The 19,843-nt window shown below is 48.7% G+C and overlaps 1 protein-coding gene across 2 annotated transcripts in view; it reads left to right on the top strand.

The window, feature by feature from the left end:
* Nucleotides 1-19,843, top strand: part of NUP214 (nucleoporin 214) — a 67,340-nt gene that overhangs the window by 34,915 nt on the left and 12,582 nt on the right. For both annotated transcript variants that reach the window (XM_084899790.1, XM_084899789.1), the window contains exons 25-30: nucleotides 4,228-4,306; nucleotides 5,569-5,647; nucleotides 6,572-6,662; nucleotides 8,511-8,572; nucleotides 9,014-10,801; nucleotides 12,797-12,867. In XM_084899790.1, coding sequence (XP_084755916.1) covers nucleotides 4,228-4,306; nucleotides 5,569-5,647; nucleotides 6,572-6,662; nucleotides 8,511-8,572; nucleotides 9,014-10,801; nucleotides 12,797-12,867 — 2,170 coding nt within the window. The remainder of the gene's footprint in view (nucleotides 1-4,227; nucleotides 4,307-5,568; nucleotides 5,648-6,571; nucleotides 6,663-8,510; nucleotides 8,573-9,013; nucleotides 10,802-12,796; nucleotides 12,868-19,843) is intronic.

Here is a 19,843-nt window from a genome sequence, read left to right as displayed (position 1 = left end):
GCCCACAGTGATTTAACTTGTCTGCCCAGCACGGTGCCTGCGTGTAGCTCCTTTTTAATGACCACTTCTCAGATAACAGGCAAACGCCGAGCATTATCAGCGTGGGCATTGGTGTTCACCGCCGCCCCCAGTGAAAAGCTGCAGAGGGAATGCACTCATCATCAGGTTCTGTGAAGCAGTAGTTCTTAGATGTTTTTTAAATATTTAATGTCGCATTTAACTTCCTTAGAGTAGTATCATAGGAGATGAACCGGAAGATGAGCTTACCTATTTCTGCCCTTGGCATAGCTTACGTTCATCGGCTTCACCCACTTCTGTTCACTAACTGACCGCCCTGCGTTAAGGCAGAGGGTTCCCGGAGCAAAGCCGGGGCTGTGGGGCTCCCGTGCGGAGCGCAGTCACCCGGTCCAGCGGAGTCTGGGGTGCCTGCGATGCTGCCTGGGTGTTACGGGCACGGCAGTGAGTAAGTCACACCAGTCCCTGCTTTCGTGGCACCTATTCTAGCCAGGAAGTGGCCGCTGCACTGCCATTGCACAGCGATATTCTCTGCAGTGCAGCGAGCTCAGAGGGAGCGGCACCAGCTGCTCAGAAAGCCCGGGGGCGCCGGCTGGGGGAGGCGGGGGCCGACGAGGCTGGTGGGGAAACGCTGTTTTAGTTAAACAGTGGCCGGAGGTTTCCAGGCGGAGACTGCAGAGGAGTGCTGGACGGGGGCTGGAATGTGTGACGGCAGATCTGGGCGAGGACAGTGTTGGAAGGGGAGTTGGAAGAAGGCCCCTGTGGCCAGAGGCCTGGCAGGAAGTGGGGAGGGGAGACGGGCTGGATGAGGTGGGAGGTTGGCTGGTTGGCTTGTTTTTGCTAACACACACCAGACACATCGTCCCTCTCAGGAATTTTGTTGTTCGTGTGCTCATTTTTTACTCCCAACGAACGAGTGTGTTCTGTATCCCGAACACCGTTCTCGGTGCTGGGGATAAATAAAGCAGCTCACCGGACAGGCACAAACACCCACCCTGCCCTCGTCACACACAGCCGGTGTCTGTGTTAGATGGCAGCAGGCCTGACGGAGACAGTGGCAGTAGAAGGTGTGGGACTGCTGTCTGGGCTGGGTGGCCCGGGCAGGCGGGTGTTTCTCCTCCCGGTTAATGGCTACAATGTCTCCGAAATCCAGACCCTGTTTCCTTCGCCTCCGGCTGGATGTTTTTGTCTGGTGTAATGTTTTACCTTCCAGTGCTTTTGACACTTGACATTTGGATAAAGATCACAGGCCAGAGAGCAGGTCTCATGGATATCCTAAGGAAACGGCTCCAGGCACAGAAAATTGGAATCCTTTTGTGTCTGGCTCATTTCACTTGGATTTTCAAGATTCATTCATGCTGTAGCCTATGTCAGGATTCCATGCCTTTACGACTGGCTGATACTCCATGGGGTGCATATTCCCATTCCTCTGCCGGAGCGCGTGGGTGTGACCCCTTGGCTGTCGTGAGGAATGCCGCAGTGAACACTGGTGTACGAGGATCCGCCTGGGCCCCTGCTTTCAGTCACTTTGGGGGCCGTTTTAGGAGTGGGATTGCTAGGTTACCCAGTACTTCTTTTTAGCTTTCTGAGCTACATGTAGTTCCAACTGTTCCACAGACCGGCTGTACCTTCTACATTCCCAACAGCAATGGGTGAGGGTTCCAGTTCCCTGCATCCTCACCAGCATTTATCCTCTTATGATAGCCATCCTAGTGCATATTAAATGTTATCATTGTGGGGTTTTTATTAATATTTATTTTAATCCTCACAGAGGGAGAGGTAAATGTTTTTGTTGATTTTAGAGAGAGGAAGGGAAAGAAAGAAACGTTGGCCAATGCCTCACTCATGGGAATCGAACCCACAACCTTTTGGTGTGACAGATGCTGCTCCAACAACCTGAGTGACTTGGCCAAGTCTCATTATAGTTTTGATGTGCATCTCCTAGTCATTAGTCATTAGTTGGACATCTATGTGTGTGCTCATTGGTCATTTGTATCTTCTTCAGAGAAATGTCTACTTAGATCCTGCACATTTTTTTAATTAGTGAGGGCTCAAGGATATATGTCTTTCTTGATTTGAGAGACAGAGAGAACCATTTATTGGTTGCTTCCTGTACACACCCCAATGGAGGATCAAACCTGCAACCTGGAGTCCAGGACAGTGCTCCAACCACTGAGCCACCCAGCCAGGGCATTGCCCATTTTTTGCTGGGCCTTTTTTCTCGGTTGTTAGATAATCTAGATTCGGGTCCCTTGGATATAGAGTTTGCAGATACTGTTCACCCATTCTTTGGATTTTTTTTTTTTTCTTGATAGTGTCCTAGAAATGTTGTTTTTAATTGTGGTGAAATTTAGGTGTGGCTTATTTTATGGTTTTAGCTCTTGCACTCAGTCTTTGATCCATTTTGAACTAGTTTTCATCAGCAGTGTGTTGTGTTCTGCTTGCTCTTGGATCATGGCGGATGGACTTAGCTGGTTTGTGAGCTGGTTGCACTGAGTGCGTGTCTCTGCAGGGCTGTCACACGGCTATGTGCAGGGGCTGAGGATACTCAGGAGAGGGGTAGCGTTTTCACAAGCAAATAGAACAGTGACTTACTCGGTCTGTTTCGTGCGTGATTTAATATACCAGCGTGTCATAACTAAGTTGGGGGTGGGAAAAATGTTCCAAAATTGGATGAACTTGCTGCTTGTGTTTTTTATTTCTAGTTTCTTTTTTGCTTTTCTCTGCGTTCTCATGGAAGATTTTCATTTCCCTTGTGGTTCTCCTGAGCCCAAACCACTTCTCTGCCCAAGTCGGCCGTGTCTGCTCCGGGAGCCCAGTCCCAGCGGCCTCGCTCACACGTTCCTCTCTCCGCTGAAGGCTCAGAGGGCGGGAGCGCTGGGCTGGGTACCCGTTAGGATATCTCGGGGAGCAGGAAGGTGTTTCTTCAGAGACACGTGCGTAGCTTCTGTCTTCAGGGGAAGAACAAAGGGAGTTTCGTTGCTTTGAAAATAACTCCATTATCTCCTCTCTGTCAGTCTGAGAAGGTGGTGCGGGGAGGTGCCTGTGATTCCAGCAGACTCTTGAGGTGCTGTGAGAGTGTTCATTTTCCTGCGAGGCATGAGCTTCTTTTTTTTTTTTTTTTTTTTTTGTCTTTCCTCTTCCAAGTTAAATTTTTATTTATTTATTTATTTATTTATATTGATTTGAGAGAGAGAAACATTGATTTATTGTTCGGCTTATTTTTGCATTCATTAATTGATTCTGTATGTGTCCTGACTGAGGATCAAACCCGCAACCTTGACATATCGGGGCGATGCTCTTGCCAACCCGGCCAGTGCCTCCAGGTGATTTTTGGAAGAAAAGATATTAGTCCTCCTAACTTTAGGGAGGTGCCTGAAAAGTCAGACCACATCCTACAGCTACGACCGCTGCACATACCAATCAAAGTCGCTCAGGACTGAGAACACGTCATTTGATTTAAAAAATTGCTCCCAAGAGCCACCAATAGAGCTTTCATCTGTGATTGCATTCAACTGCAGATTTTTTTTCTCACATGTTAACTCTTAAATAGCTGTTGAAATAACAGTTTTTTGCATATTGTGTTCAGGGCTAGCAATAGATGGTGAGAGCGCTTCCTGCAAATACTGGGTGCACTTGCATCCTGTAGCAAAGGTACGGTTGGGCCGGGAGCAGAGGCACAGTCAGCTCTCTGTGTGCCGGCCTGGTGAGCACTGGGCTCTCGGTGCTTCTGTGAGAAAGCAGCTCTCTCTTCTTAGAGTAACTCCTTCGAGCCACTGCAGATCCACAGGTCCCGTGCAGCCCACAGATCCCGTGCAGTCCACAGGTCCCGTGCACGTGTTCTCAGGCTTGGGAACCAGCAGGAGCTGCCCACGTGGTCTGCAGCTGGGGCTGGGGTGGTGGGCTGGGTGGAGAGGGCGTTCACTCCAGGTCAGAAAAAGACCTACTTCTGACCAGTTAGAACTTTTTTTATAGGATTGTTGGAAGAAAATAAATGTTAATGTACCGCTTTGATTTTTATGTTAAAGACCCAGATTTCATTTAAAGATTTATTCTTCAATCTGAAAAATGTAGAATGACTTTGGGTAGGGTCCAGACATCTATACTGTGAGAGGAAAGAATTGATGTTACTTGCTGGACCGGAGGGTGCCTCAAGGTGAATGTCATTTCCCCAGTCACGCCTCCCCCTGAGCGTTTGCTCATGTTTTCCAGCTCTCTGGTGTCACACTCCGCAGCCAAAACCCCGCACCCCGCGCTGGCTCCCGGGACTGCGAGTAACCAAGCCAAGCAGGTAAGTCGCTGGTTTTCCTTGTTGACAGCCACGCAGGGTCACTGAGATGATCCTGCTAGGAGCCCTCACTTTGTATTACACGAACCGTAAGTCCTGGCCCCACCGTGTATCCAGTCTTGAGGTAGCAGGCTGGTCAGGGCCCGACATTATCTCATAGGCCACTTGCCAGGCTGCCGCTAGCAATCGCGGGTCATCGTTTAATGCTTTATATTTATATGGAGTATTGGATTTGCAGTTCCTTTCATTTAGCATTACCTTTGTTAACCCACGCCACGGCCATGTGCAGCAGACGGGAGAGAGCTTCAGATATGCTTCACTAATGGAGAGGCCGAGGCTCACGTGACTAACGCAGGTGCACCCCGCCAGGAAATGGTGAACCAGAGCTGAGACCCAAGCCTTCCCACTTCTTCCCATCATGCTTTTCTCATTATACCTTTCAGGGTTCGTGTCTGCGGGAGAGGTGCCCTTGCTTTCTCTGCACGCTGGCTTTCAGAGCTCGCCTAGTCTGGGATGTTTGTTATGTCTACTTCCAGGCTTCCGCCTGGTAAACATTGTCTCTTAGAAAAATAGGTTATGTTGTCAGCAGTTAAATAATAGACGATGGCTGGAAGGTAGGCCAAGCTGTGGCTGCAGCTTCCCCTAGGAGCCGGGTGCTCTGCCACCATCTCTCTGAGGCAGCCTTAGATTGACACCAGAACTTGCCGACTGGGCGTTCTCAGGCATGGCTCTCTGCTCCTTCTCTGCTGTGACTAACTGACATTAAGCATTTAGTATTTGGTCCCTCTTCTGGAAGGTTCCATGTTCACCTTGAAGGACACGGCAAGGCATCACTCGTAACAAACAAGAGTAAAGAAACATTGCTGGAGGTGGATACTAGTCAAACAGTTTTGCTTTTTCGCTTTGTTATAAATGTTTTGAGAACCAGAACCCATTTAGCTCATTTACTGCTGCTTTCACTCATCCGCCAAATATTCAGCGCCTTCTGTGTGCCAGGCCCTGTGCGGGGCACTGAGAAGACAGACAGGCGGGCATGGCCTGTTCCTGGTCACTCACAGAATGAATATTCCGCTCTGATATGATCTTACATGTGACAGACAATTAAAATACTGACTTACCTTAGAACGAAAAAAAAAAAAAATGTTAAACTAAACAAATGGGTGTGTGCTTGTTTACTATAAACTGTGGTATCATTTTCCATGTTCCTTTATTCCAAAGGATGGGTAGCAGTTTCACATGTACATGTTGCTTGTGTTCTCTTGTAGGGATCGCTAATAAATTCCCTAAAGCTGTCGGGGCCCGTATCAGCCTCTGGTCCATTGTCATCCGGTGATAAAGCTTCAGGTCAGTTGCATTTTTGTTTTAAGTAAGATAAAGATGAAAGAACTGCTCCAGCTTAGGTAACTGTTCTGGATCACGAAGACAGCATAGGAGGCCAATCAGAGACCCTCCAACGGTCTTGGGTGGTGCAGAATCTCCAGGAGTTAGTGGCCCTTCCACAGCTGCTCACGTCTGACATTGGAGAGCAGCAGGCCAAACTTTCCTGTAGAAGTTTTTCTTAAAAGGGGCTGTAGGATGTCTTCACCTGCTTATGGATGATCGGTTCAGGAAGGAGTGGATTGGAACATTGGATTCAGTTTCTTCTAAAAGGAATAAAAAACTTAGTTCACAATGACAGTTCAGAAGCCAGTTAAAGAAAAGCAAAACCATCTCTTACAGTGTGAGAGTTCAAAGTAGATGTAATGGTTTTAAGTTATCACAAGATTCCCCTTGTGCGCCGTGACCTCCTGAAACACGGCGCTCCATGTTTGAGTATTTGCCCCCATAATTAAAAAAGGAAGCTGTGATTGTTAAGTGTAAAAATCCCACAATGGAAAATACAGAAGAGGAGGGAGAAAACAAGTACCATGAGGTCACTCCTCAGAGACATTTAGTTCCTCTAACCATTTCCTTCAGGTTTTTCAGTAATTATCAAGCGACTTTTAAAGCTGTACATTTTAACTGCGCTAGGATCACTGTGATCTCTTTCCGGGGAAGGAGATTGTGGCGGTCTTGGTTGGAATTAATGTGACAGAGCCCAAGGGCAAGCAAGGTCTGAGACCCTGAGTGTGACTTAGGCCCACGTGCCCCTTGGTTGTGTGGGATGCGCGTTGGGCCTGCAGGCCTGGGGCCGCTCTCGGCACACACTGCCGGTGCTGCAAGAATTACAGACTGGAACCGTGTTTCTCACTGGCTTTTGTAATGTTCTTTTTTTTTTCCTGATTTCAGGGCCAGGGGCAACCAAGATAGAAACCGCTGTGACTTCTGCTCCATCTTCTGCCGGGCAGTTCAGCAAGCCCTTCTCATTTTCTTCATCAGGGTCAGTATAAACTCACGTTCTGCGGGAAGTCACTTATTTGATAGTTTCCCCAAATCTCACGGTCAGTAAGCTGCTTATCAAATGTGCCTGAGCCCAGACTTCTTATCATGCAGTAATACATCTGATGATAGCAGCTTCGTGTCCTGATAGGAGTCTATTTCCCCTTTTGGATTCAAGTTCATACATGTGCTATTATAGGATGAGCCTCGTTTTCTTTGGGTAGCGCACATGTGTCAAACACAAGGCCCGCGGGCCAAATCCAGCCCGCCAGGCCTTGCAATGTGGCCCGCACCGCGCTGTCATCACTGCACTTCGCTGTCAGTTTATGACATTGTCAGTTTATGACTGTTCAGTAAACCATTCGGCCCGCGATTTAGGCTGGATTTTAGATTTTGGCCCCTTCTCTGATTGAGTTCGACACCCCTAGGGTAGCGGGTCTGTGCCAGCTTCCATGGTTGGCCTAGTCTGTCATGCTGAGCAGTTTTCATTCTGGCACCGTTTGGGGACTAGATCGGCGCTGGGATTGGCTTTACTGATCTGAGAGGTGAACGTGCTAGCCTTCTAAGGGGCGGCAAGGACTTCAGCTGGGGAAGGTGCTCACACTGGGCCCTGAAGGCTGCCAGCACCCTCTCCCCATGGAGGCGGGGCAGACTGACACCTGCTGTTCTTACTTCCTCTATGGCAAGCCATGTGTGCACTCCCCAGTGGCAGATTTTTCAAAGCAGGTTGGTGCAGGGAGCTAGTGCATCTTTTAAACGCTAATCACTCACCTTACGGACACTGATACTCTTCTTCCCATTTTTAAAATAAGCTGAAAAGGTTGGGTCATTGGGTCAGTGGTTTATCTCTTTATATAAAATTTCTTCACCAAGGCTGAGACAGAGAAAAAGGGTTTTTCTTAAATGTGATAGATACAATGTTTAACGCATTTTAGATGGTCTTTGTTCACTAGACAAAAGCCATGATGGGTTAAAAAAATCTAAATTCTTACATTGTTTACTATATTTGATATGCTTGGTCCTTGTATTTTAATATTTTTTAATATATTTTTATTGCTTTCAAAGAGGGAGAGGGAGAGAGAGAAAGAGAGAGAAACATCACTGATGGAGAGAATCATTGATCGGCTGCCTCCTCACACCCCACACTGGGAATTGAGCCCGAAACCTAGGCATGTGCGCTGACCTGGAATCAAACTGACTTCCTGATTCATGGGTCAGTGCTCAACCACTGAGCAACATTGGCCAGGAGGTCCCTTAGATTTTAAAACTAGACTGCTTTAAATTTGCTACTTGAGCTTTTATCACCATGAAGAGTCTATTCTGGCTTACTCTTGGACTGGCTTTTCTTTGGTGATGGTGTCTTTACTCACAGTGCAGAGAAGAAGTACAGAGAGAGAGAAGACAGGAAAGGAGTCAGAAAAGTTTCCGAGCCCAGTTCTCCCCGCCCATCTCCAAGGGTTGTGCCAGAACCGCAGAGACTGGCTTCTGTGTCAGGCCCCCCATGTGTCCCCTATAACGCGGCACTGTCCTGGCACGCTGATACTGGGTGGGTTCTGAGAGGGTTCCCCTCGCCGCCTGTCTGGTCTCCTTCACCAGGCAGCCCGCTCCTCCCTGAGCAAGGTCCCCGCCCGAACCGCTGCCCGGGGAAGCCCCGCCGTCTGTCCAGGCTTCCCATGCTGCTGCCCTGCCTCCCCCTCAGACGGCCTCTCCCCGCTCAGCTCTGGGGGTGGCTTACTGCTCCGCGGAAATGTGCTTCTCGGCTGTGTATCTGGGAGATTGGAAGTTCCTGGAGAGAGACTGTGAGCGTATTACACAATGTTCCTTATCAACCTCTCTCTCCCACCCCCAGGACTGGCTTCACTTTCGGGGTAATCACGCCGACACCATCTTCCACTTTCGCTGCCGCCCCAGGTACCGTCTCCGCTGTGCAGCGTGACCTCTGTGCCCGGAGCTCGGGCAGGGTTCTGGCCCAGGTGTTGCCTTGTGCGTGCTCTGAGTCCTGCCAGAGCCTCTGCAGTGAGTGTGGTGGTGTCTCCATTAGAGCCGGCTGCCCCGAGCTCCTCGGCCAGGGCTGTCAGCGAGGGAAGCACGGCGGGAAAGTAAGGGGGGCGCCTTTTATTGCTCTTTTGGGAGAATGTGTGAATGTCTTACATTCCAGAGGCGGTGTCTTTGTTGTGACTTAACGGTCATGGGAAGAACAGTTGTGCTTTTCACCCCTGCTCAGGAGGCTGCTGTGGGAACCAGCCGGCCCTGCCTGCCCCGAGGGGGGGAGGCTTAGAAATGGTCAGCGGAGGTGCGCCGGGTCAGAGTCTGCCAAATCCAACCCATCTCCTCGTTTCTTTGTCTTGCCAGGGGCAGCACCCCCTGCCAAAGAGTCCAGCCCACCGGACACGTTCCCGTTCGGCGGGGGAGGCAAACCTCTATCGGAGGCCACCCCTGAGAGCTCGTCTCCCTCCCCAGTGACGGCGGCTGCCACCGGGGCGGCCGGGGCTCCCACAGGGGAGCCGGCTCCGCCGGGCAGCCGGCCCGCAGCCCCTCCTGGGATCCTCTCCACCCCTCCCAGCAAGCTGGAAGCCACGCCGTCCAAGGCGGCGGAGCTCCTCTTCCCGAGCTCTCTGGCTGGCGAGACTCTGGGGAGCTTCTCGGGACTGCGGGTCGGCCAGGCAGAGGACTCCGCAAAGCCAGCCAGTAAGGCTCCCTCCGCCAGCCTGGGCGGCGCCCAGCCCGCCAAGACTCCCCTCATCTCCTCGGGGTTTAACTTCGGCGGCCCTCCCGCGCTGGGGAAGCCCGCGGAGCCTCCCCTGACCTCTGTGACCGCCACCACGGCGGCACCAGCAGCCAGCACCAGCACCAGCGCCAGCAGTGCCTCCCCTGGTGTCTTTGGCAGCCTGCCCCTCGCCAGCGCAGGGGCCTCTGCGGGCCTGGGTTTTGGCGGGATATCTCTGAGTGGCAGCAAGACTGGCTTTTCATTTGGAAGTCAGCCCACGAGTGGCACAGCGCCCCCATCCGCCCCACCACCAGCCACCACCGCCACTCCCCTCCCCACTTCGTTCTCCGCCTTGTCGTTCGGAAGCCTCCTCAGTACAGCGTCTGCTCCCAGCCCACCTGTGCCCTCTGCGAAAGGCACCGAGGAGGCGACAGCCCCGTCTGTGTCCGAGAAGCCGGGCACCGGTGAGGCCTCGGCACCGGCAGCCTCGCTGCCGGGGCCTCAGCCTTCAGCGCCGCTTCCCCAGGCCCCTCAGCAAACGCCCGACGCCGCGAAGAAGGAGCCTGCCCCCGCCCAGCCCGCAGGCAGCAGCCCGGACGCCGCGCCGCCGAGTTCCAGCCTCCCGGCACCTTCCGCAGAGGCCCCGGCAGCAGCCACCGGGGTCCCTGACGCCAAGACGGAACCAGCTCCTCCCTCCCTGTCGGCGCCTGGGCAGCCGGCTGTCACCACAGCGTCAACCCCGAGTGCGGGCCCTGTGACCACAGAAGCACCGAGCGCCCCCGCCACCGCCAGTGCTGCTGCCAGCGCTGCTCCGAGCCCCGCTGCGGAGTCGGTGGCGTTTGGCACCGTCACCTCTGGGTCCTCTGTCTTCACTCAGCCACCTGCTGCCAGCTCCAGCTCCGCTTTCAGCCAGCTCCCCGGCAGCACCGCCTCCCCCGTGTTTGGGCAGGCGGCAGCCAGCACCGCATCGAGCCTGTTTGGGCAGCAGACGGCCAGCACGGCCACCGCCACGCCGCCGGCCAGCAGCTCGGGGTTCGGCAGCCCGGCTTTCGGTGCCTCGGGCACGGGGATCTTTGGGCAGACGGCCTTCGGGCAGGCCCCGGCCTTCGGGCAGGCGACGAGCAGCCCCGCGAGCAGCTTCTCCTTCAGCCAGCCCGGCTTCAGCTCTGGGTCCGCCTTTGGCCAGTCCATGTCCGCCCCGTCCACGTCCACCAGCGGGAGCGTCTTCGGTGCCTCTTCGAGTGCCAGCAGCTCCATCTCTTTCTCGTTCGGCCAGTCTTCTGCCAACACCGGCGCAGGCGTGTTCGGCCAGAGCAGCCCGCCGGCGTTTGGGCAGAGCCCGGGCTTCGGACAGGGGAGCTCTGTGTTTGGTGGCACCTCGGCCGCCACCACCACAGCAGCCTCCTCTGGCTTCAGCTTCTGTCAAGCGCCAGGTAAGAACTGATGGAAGAGTTTTATCTTACTCTCCACTGCAGCACACCGTACCATCTTTGTAACGAAAGGGAAAACGAAAACAGCTGAAGTCCAGAGGGAGTGGGGGTGCTGGTGTCTGGTTGACGCCTTTGGCCGAATCACTGTCGGTCCAGTTCTGCTTCTCAGGAAGGTCTTCCCTATCCCAGCCACCGGGTGCCAGTTTCATGGGTAAAAAAAAAAAAAAGCTTAAGGTCAGCAAGTAATGAGTGACTCAGAAAAAGGAAATGTTTAAGTCAGAGGTACTTTGGAGGTCATCATGCCCAAACTGGCAGGCCGTAGGCGGACTGATCCCTGCGGTGAGTGCTCCCAGAACCAGCACTGCACCGCTCCTCCCCGGCCACGCCCTGCAGCCCACCTGCTTCCTCCCCACCGTCTTCCCACCAGAGGGCAGATACTGACATGTGAAAAGTTTGCTTTTTTCTATTTTCAGTGTTGTAATTTTTTTTAAAAAAAATCCAAATCTTAAAATATTTAAAAGTAAAACGTAATCCTCCCTATTGCTTATCTAATTTTAGCAGCTCCTTTTACTTCTAAATGTTAGTAATAAGCGGACCAATTTGAAACCTTTTCCTAAGCCTCTCTCTGATAGTCATCTTATGAAACGCATTTCTTCCTTGAGGAGGCTCTGGCGGAAACAAGGATTATTGATTTCTTGGTAGGCAGGAACTGCTAACTCATTCTGTTGGTGATAATTTATTTGAAAATGGTTCATAGTTTTTTAGAAAAGAGATCTTGTCTTTCCTTTCTTCAACAACTGTCTGCTCATCTCCCACTGCATTTGGCTGCAAGGACACAGTGGGAAAGACAGTTTTAAAACCCACTTGATGGCTTGTGAGGAGGCCAGGTGGCCGTTGGGAGTGATGGGAAATGTGATCATGTGACCTAGAGAATGGGCAGGGAAGAGGCACTGTGAGTCTCGGAGGGAGTCTGTGTTATACCATCTCCAGTGCACCCTTTGTTCAGTCAACACTTGAGAGTCCCTCAGACTCACGTGTGATCAAACTACCTCAGCATGATCACAAGCCTCTGAAGGAATCTTCTTTAACACAGTAGCTGTGGATCGGTCCCTGGGCAGTCCCTCCACCCCCAGGCAGGAGTGGAGACTGCCTGAGCTCCTCGCCTCAGCCAAGGACAGAAATGACAATGGAACTCCTGCGTTCTACTCCTTACAGGGCGCTGTGATTACATATAGCGCTGCCGGTCTCTAGCCCCTCAGCCATGTTGTTCCCACCAAAGAGAGATAAACTGCCCTGCGTGAATCTGGTCTTCGAGGTTGGAGGAAACCGGGGAGTAGAAATGTTCATGACATTCAGTCACTGGGAGGACTTGTTGGCAGTGAAGTTTAGGGAACTGCTGCTCTGTGTACCATCTTAGTGCCTGCCCCCTGGGGTTCAGTAGGAGGCAGGGTTCAGCCCTTGAGACTTTGGAATTTATTATACTATTATAAATACAGTTATAAATGTTAGCAATGCAAAAAGATCCTTATTTACAAACTAGAGGCCCGATACACGAAGATTCGTGCAAAAATGGGCCTTCCTTCCCCTGGCGGCCGGCACTGCCTTGCTCCAGCCAGAGCCACCTTTTCGCTGAGGCCTGGAGCCATCTTTCCCCTTCCCATGCTGTCCAGAGGCCCCGAGCAGCTAGGATGATGCAGGACGCCCCCAGCTGCTTGGCACCTGTGTATGCAAATCAACCCGCCATCTTTGTTAGGTTAATTTGCATGTTCACTCCTGATTGGTTGGTGGGCGTTGCAAAGGTACAGTCAGTTTGCATCTTACTCTTTTATTAGTGTAGATCATTTTCTTCATTTCCTAGATAGGAAGCCACATTTTATTCATGAGCTGATTTATTGTTATCTTAGCATACCAAAATGCCATTCTAAAAAAAAACAAAAAACTCCACTTTGATGTTGTAAAATACTTCCAATTTGAACTTTTGTTCTTTTTATTTTATAGGTTTTGGGTCCAGTAATGCTGGTTCTTTGTTTGGTCAAGCATCCAATACTAGTGGGACAGTGTTTGGCCAGGTAAGTATGTGTGTTTGCCTCTTTCGTGTCAGCTCCACCCTCCCCATCCTCCTTCCTGCATCTATAGTCAGTTGGTGTTGCCCACCTGTGTGCTTCTCAAGCCCCGCCTTCTTAGCTCACTTAGGCATGGAGGTCTCAGCCTCTGATTCGAGAGAATCACTACAGTTTTCATCCTGCTTTGAAAGCACATTGCCTGATTTCCATCCGTCTTCCGCCTGTCCTGTGAGGCCAGGGGTTGGCAAACGAGGGCCACGGATTAAACCCGCTCCTTGGCCTCAGTTTTTGTTTTTGTGTGTGTATTTTTTAAGGTCATTGACCTAAGAACAGTGGTTACCTTTCCAAATGGTTACTTAAACAAAAAGAAGAGAAAAATGCTTCTTTTGGTGACCGAAGCTGTTTCAGTGTGTCCAGCTAGTGGTTATCTGTGCCGGGCGTGGTGGTAGGGCTTTATACAATTGACTCCTGTAATCATAGTACTTCTGAAGGCACATGCTGTGACTGTCCTCACGTGACAGGTGAGGACACTGGGGACCCAGCGGGGCTGCTGCTCTTAGACCATTGTACCCGCATCAGGAGGCCTTCTGGGGAAAGGCACTCGGAACTGGGGCCTTTGTGTTGTCCATAGTTCTTCAGGCAGTGGGACATGCTTTGTCTTTGTACATCTTCAGTAAGAGGTTTTCTGAATCGTCTTCTTGCTTTGAAGACGAGTCCTTGCTCTAGGCAGGGATCCTCGGCAGAGAGAAGTGAAACTCTCAGCTTCGGTGTCTGATGGTGGCGGTCCAAGCATTCCAATATGCTCCCACGGAAAACAGCTAAAATGCTAGGTGAAACGTAACCATCACAGTTTTTAAAGCACTGAAAAGCCGACAGGGTGTTTGCCACGTTAAAAGGAAAAAGGAACCTCTGGCAGTGAGTGGAACACAGAACCCAGTTTTGCCCTGAGAGCATTTACTACTATAACTTGAATTTCCTATTTTAATAACTGGGAAGGGCAAAGAAGCAGAAATCACTAACCACTCTCTGCCCAAAGTGAGGGATCCTCTCCACAGTGAGCCGGGACTCGGATTCCCTGGCCTCAGCGTGCGGGTGGCCTGGTGTGGTCCTGGGAGGCGGTGTCTGCAGGTGCGTAGCGGAGCAGCAGACACTGGAGAAAAATAACTTTACTTTCGGCCTCAAATATTTACATTTTTTTCCTTTTAATTTAGGGAAACTGATTTTTTTTAAATAATTAAATGTATTAAAGCACAGTTGGCATGCAGTATTGTATTATCAATAGTTTCAGGTACAGTTACAACATAGTGATTTGGCGTTTGTCTGTCTTACAATGTGCTCACCACACTGAGTCTAGAAACCATCTGTTACCACATAAACTTGTCACACTATTATCGGTTATATTCTCCTCACATCAAATAACTTCTAAGGACACTGATTTCCAGGCCTAAATTAGTCATAAAGGGAAACAAGTAATTATGATCAAGAATAAACATCAGACGTACATTTGCAAAGACTTCCTGGACTGTAAAACAGCTGTGTTTAACACGTTTAAAAGAAATGAAAGACAAACTTGAAAGGACCAATGAAGAATAGGAAATTGCAAGAACTGTCATAGCAGCTTTGAAAAAGAACCAAATGGAACTTGTGGAAGAGTATAACAACTAAAATTTAATACCGACAGATCAGACCCAGGTGAAGAGAACGGTCACATGCTAGACCAGTGGTCAGCAAACTTCGTGAAGAGCCAGGTAGTAATCATTTAGACGTGGAGGGCATGATATGTTCCGTGAAGCTTCATTTACAAAAACCCACAGATTGGATTTGGCCTGTGGACTATATATAGTTGGCTGACCCTTGAACTAGAAGGTAGGTCAGATTAAGTTATATGGTCTGCTTCATGGAGAACAAAGAAAAATGGAAAATGCAAAAGAAAGTAAAAATCCTAAAAGAGGGAGTCCAAAATACATTTAATCTAAAGGAAGAGGAGGAAAAAATGTGTGGTGATATTAGAAGAGAAAAAGACAGAAATTTCCAAAACCAATAGAAAACAGCCACAGATTCAGAAGTCAGACAAATGCCAAGCAGAATGTATAAAAGAAAATTGATTCTAAGATCTATCATAGTTAAGCTGCAAAATTACAGAAATAAAATGTTAAAAATACTCAGAGACAAAAAGACAGGTTACTTTCAAAGGAGTTGGACTGACAGCTCACTTCTCGGCCGTGACAAAGCCAGAGACAGTCTACCTAGCAAAAAATACCTTTATAGGCTATAATGGAATCAAAGCATTTTTTTAGACAGATACTGAGAGAATCTATGCCTAAGAGGCTTCACGGAAATTCTAAAGAAAATTATTCAGGCAGAAGGAAAATTTGACCTCTTTAAAATGACAGCTTTCTTAATTTTAGCGTAAAACAAGCCATGAACCAGGAAAACTGTAGCATGTAGGACCAAAAGAATAATTGTATTCAGAATATATAAACAATACAAATCAAAAAGAAAAGACAACTATACCGCCACCAACATGGCTAAAATGGGCAGGGCTGACAACACCCAGTGTCGGTGAAGGCAGAGACAGCGGGAGCACCCACGTGTTGGTAATGTGGGGGAAATCCCCCTTTGAAAACCGCCGGGAAGTGTCAAGACCAGATACACAAACCCCCTGTTGGAGCAGCAAATCCACTGCTAGGTGTGGAGCCAGCGGGAATGAGTGCCTTTGTTCAGAGCATGTGATCAGAGACTCATGGTGTATTCATAAACACTCAGCATAGGAAACAGCCCCAGTGCTTCCGGCTGGAGAATGGGTTGAGTCACTGGTGTGTTCATACTGCGGAGACCGGAGAGCAGTACAGAAAAAGGAGCGCTCCCGTACGAAACAAAATGGGTGCATCCCGCAGGCATAGCGTTAAGTGAAAGAAGCAGGACTCGGAGCACATGCTGTTGGTACAGGTACCCAGAGGCACTGTCGGCAGGGACTCCGCGTTACCCACAACGGCCAAAAGGGAGAAACAGCCCAGGTGTCCATCAGCAGGTGATTGGATAAACAGGATATGACGATACATATGCAGTGGAATGTTACTAACCTTCAAAAGGAATGAAGGTCTGATTCCTATTACATGTGGTAGACCTTGACTGCGTGATGCTAACTAAAATAAGCCTCTTCTAGAAGAACAAATGGTAAAGGATTTGACTTGTATGTGACATATTTAGGATAGGTTAAATAAAAAGTAATCACTTTAAAATGACTACATACATGGAGAATTATTGTTAGGAATATAGAATTTCTGTTTGAAATGATGAGAAAGTTCTAGAAATAGATAGTGGTGATGGTTGCACAACGGTGATTGTACTTAATGCCACCGAATTGTGCTCTTAACGTGGTAAGTTTTATAATATCTGTGTTTACCACACACAAAAGAATAAAGGAGCAAAAAAATTATTTTCAAAACAGAAAAAGAATAGTCAATTCATAGAGCCAAAAATTAGACGAGAGAGGACCAACGGGCAGGGGAGGAGGGAGTGGGGCGTTATTATTGAATGCTCACAGAATTTTGGTGTGGTGAGAAAATGTTGGAACTAAGTCGTGGTGATGGTTGTACAGCATTGTGACTGTAATTAACGCCACTGCATTGTATATTTTAACATGGTTAAATGGCAGGTTTTATGTTACAGATATTTTTTTGCCAAAACCATTGAATTATGTTCTTTAAATCAGTGAGTGTTGAGGTATATGAATTATATCCCATTGATTGTTTTGTTTTAGAGAAACAAAGTGGGGTCTGAAAGACATGTAGGGACAACAGCAAGTTGTTGAATGTAAAATCTCCCTGTCCACCCTCCCCCACTTTGGCTGAGAAAAAGGAAGTCCGGGCAGGATGAGAAAGGAAAGACCTTGCAGCTCGTACTCCCCTGTGCCTGCCACTGTTGAGTCCAAATGCTGCTGCCCCCGGGCCCAGGCTCCATGCGGAGTAAGACCATGGCCTAACCCCTGAGCACAGATGGGCTAACCAAGGTGGCACTCGGTCCCCATCAGCTCAAGCTTAGCGAAGTCCGAATGACTGCCTCCTCACTCCAGGGCACAGATGAAAAACAGGGCTCCCTCTCCAGAAAAAGCATGAGGTGTTCTTCAGTCACCGCACACTGTATCTTCTATGTACAAGATCAGTGTACCGTCCCCTCCTCCCAAATAACTAACATATGAAGTAGCAGAAACAAAAAGGCAATCCTGTTTTGGAAATAGCAAGAAACAACTGTCGATGATCCAGACACCTGGAACTATCAGCAGACTTTAAATAGCTATTGTACTCCAGGATTTACAAGAAAATAAAGGAATGTTTGATCGGAATCTCCGCAAACATGGGATAGACAGCAGTGGTCTGTATCTGAAGTTTACATCCAGCACCTGAAATATGTGATTAGGCAGGTTAACTGCAGAGCGAATGCCACAGAAGAACGGGGCATTTGAAGACATGTCAACAGAAATTACCCAGCATGAAGCTCAGAGAGACAGGAAAAAAGAACGTAGAGGCAACATATCAGCAGTCCAGCATGTCTGTGATCAGAGAAGAGAAGGCAGATGGGATAGAAAAAAACATTTGAAGAAACTGTGGCCAATCTTTTCCAAGTTTGTTGAAAAACAGGAATCCACAAATCTAATAGCCTGTGAATCCCAAACCGAAAACCATACCTCAACACATCATAGTTAAGCGTCTGGAAAACAATTGGTAAATTTTAAAGCAGCGAAAGAAAAAAGAGGACATAAGGGATTGTGTGGCTTTAACAAGATAGGAAATATATGACAACGGTAGCAACAGTGTTTGCTATAAAAGAAGAAAATGGAAAAACTGGACTTTATTAAAATTATAAACTAGTGCCCATCAAAAGACTTGCCATCAAAAAGGAAAAGGCAGGGAAGAAAATATTTACGACACATCAAACCAGAGGGCTTCCGTCTAGAATATACCGCGTGGTGCTAAAGTAGGTTTACATCTGGAAAAGTAATACACTAATTAATAATAATACAAGAATAAACTTTCACATACAACTGTAAAACTACAATTGCCCCACCCATGTGTAAAGAACTCTAAGTCAAAAATAAAAAGACAGCTCGGTTTTAAAAATAAGCAAAATACTTGGGCAGATACTTTACCGAAGAGGATATGTGAGTGGCCCATAAGCACATGAACACTAGCTCAGCGTTGTTAGTCATCAGAGAAACGCAAATTAAAGCCACAGGGAGACACTCCCTCACACCCGCTGGAATTGTTGAAATGTAAGAGCGGACTGTCGCATGTGGGAGAGCTCTGGAGCAGCATGGCTGTGGGTGTGAAGCCGTGTGGTCACTGGAAAGTCATCGGCAGGCCCTGGAGTGAAATATACATTGATTTTATGGTTTAGCCATCCGGTCCTCGGATTTACCGAAAAGAAAAGAAAAGAAAAGAACATACATGTTCACAGAAAGGCTGTGTGAGAATGTCCGTGGCAGCTTTGTTTATGATGATGATCGCAGTCCGCACCCGGAGACAGCCCAGCTGCTCACCCCCTGGAGGCAGTCAGCGCTGTCCTCCCAGGGAGTGCTCAGCTGCAGAGCGGAGGGTCTGCTGTAGCAGCGGGTGAGCCTCAGGAGAACGTGCTGATTCCAGCCAGGTCAGCTGGGCAAGAAGAGGAAATAGCAGGCTCCCAGCTGGAAAGGCGGCAGCAGAACCATCTGCAGATACTGTGCTGGGAAAATCCTAAGGAATCCGGGGGAACTATCCAGACTAATACGTGGGCTCAGTGTATATAAATATCAATTATTTTCCATATTTTTGCATCTAAAAGTTAAGGAAATTCCATTTCTGATAGCATCAAAAATTAAAATACTTAAAAATAAATTTAACAAAAGAAGTGCAAAACCTATTCTGCACATTACAAAACGTTCTTGAAAGGAATTCACGGTGATCTAAGTAAATGGAAGAACATCCGTGATCATGGATCAGAGAGTTAATATTGTTACAGTGACAATGCTTGGCGAGGAGATGATAGAACCACAGCTGACCCAATTAACCACTCACCAGGAACTCCGTGTAAGACACACCCAGTGCCTGTTTCATAGAGGGAACCAGCCTTTATTACCACTTGCATTTCAGGTTGTTTTAAAGACTAAGAAAAGAATAAGACGGGGCAGCGAATCAGGAAAGATGATTTAGGAAATGGCTTCCTGGAGAATTCTCATGAATGTCTCTTACATTTGTTTCTTCCAGTTTGGATCACGTCGTGTTCGCACATTGAGATTGCTTGTTAGGTCTCGCAGGTCTCTCTCCCTTGGGTGCTTCCTCATAATACAGTGGTTGGGCGAAGCAGTGTGTGTCCTGGAGTCCCTGGGGGTCTGCCCGCTGCTGCCTCCCAAGCAGAGCCTCCAGCCCCCTGCTCCTCTGCCCTCCCTGCAGCCTGTGGAGGGGGCTGGGTTATTCTTCTTTTCTTTCCTTTTCTCTTCTTTTGGCAATATAAGGCTGGATCTTGAACACTAACTCCCTATTTCATCATATAAAGGAATTGTTTGTTTTTAGGCACAATAATGATATTATGGTTATGGTTTATATTTTAGAGACTTTTGGAGGAAAATCAGTGGGTGAAATGATACTGGGTTCTCTTCATACTGATAAAGGACGAGGGAAGTAAAGGGAGGTACAGGGAACACCAGGGCTCTGAGTTAGTTGTTGAAGCGGGTGACGGGAATGTAGAGGGCTCATGTTTGAGAGTTCCCATAATTTAAAGTTTTAAAAGCAATTATATTTAGCAATTAATACCTGTTGGACTCTCTCTAACCCAATTATGAGGACGTAGTCACTGTCCATTCACTCAGAACGCCGAGGATGAGTGAGCAGGAAGAGTCGTTTATTCTCCTTACTTCGTGAGGGGCTGCACCGCTCCACCCGCTTGGGAGGCCCGGGAGGCTGAGACAAACAGCCCAGTTCTAAAAGCCATCGCGCCCCCATTATCA

The sequence above is a fragment of the Pipistrellus hanaki genome (genome assembly GCF_964339955.1).
Source record: "Pipistrellus hanaki genome assembly, chromosome: 11".
NCBI lineage: Eukaryota > Metazoa > Chordata > Mammalia > Chiroptera > Vespertilionidae > Pipistrellus > Pipistrellus hanaki.
The sequence above is the reverse complement of the archived record's forward strand: the minus strand, read 5'-3'. Positions and strand labels throughout refer to the sequence as shown.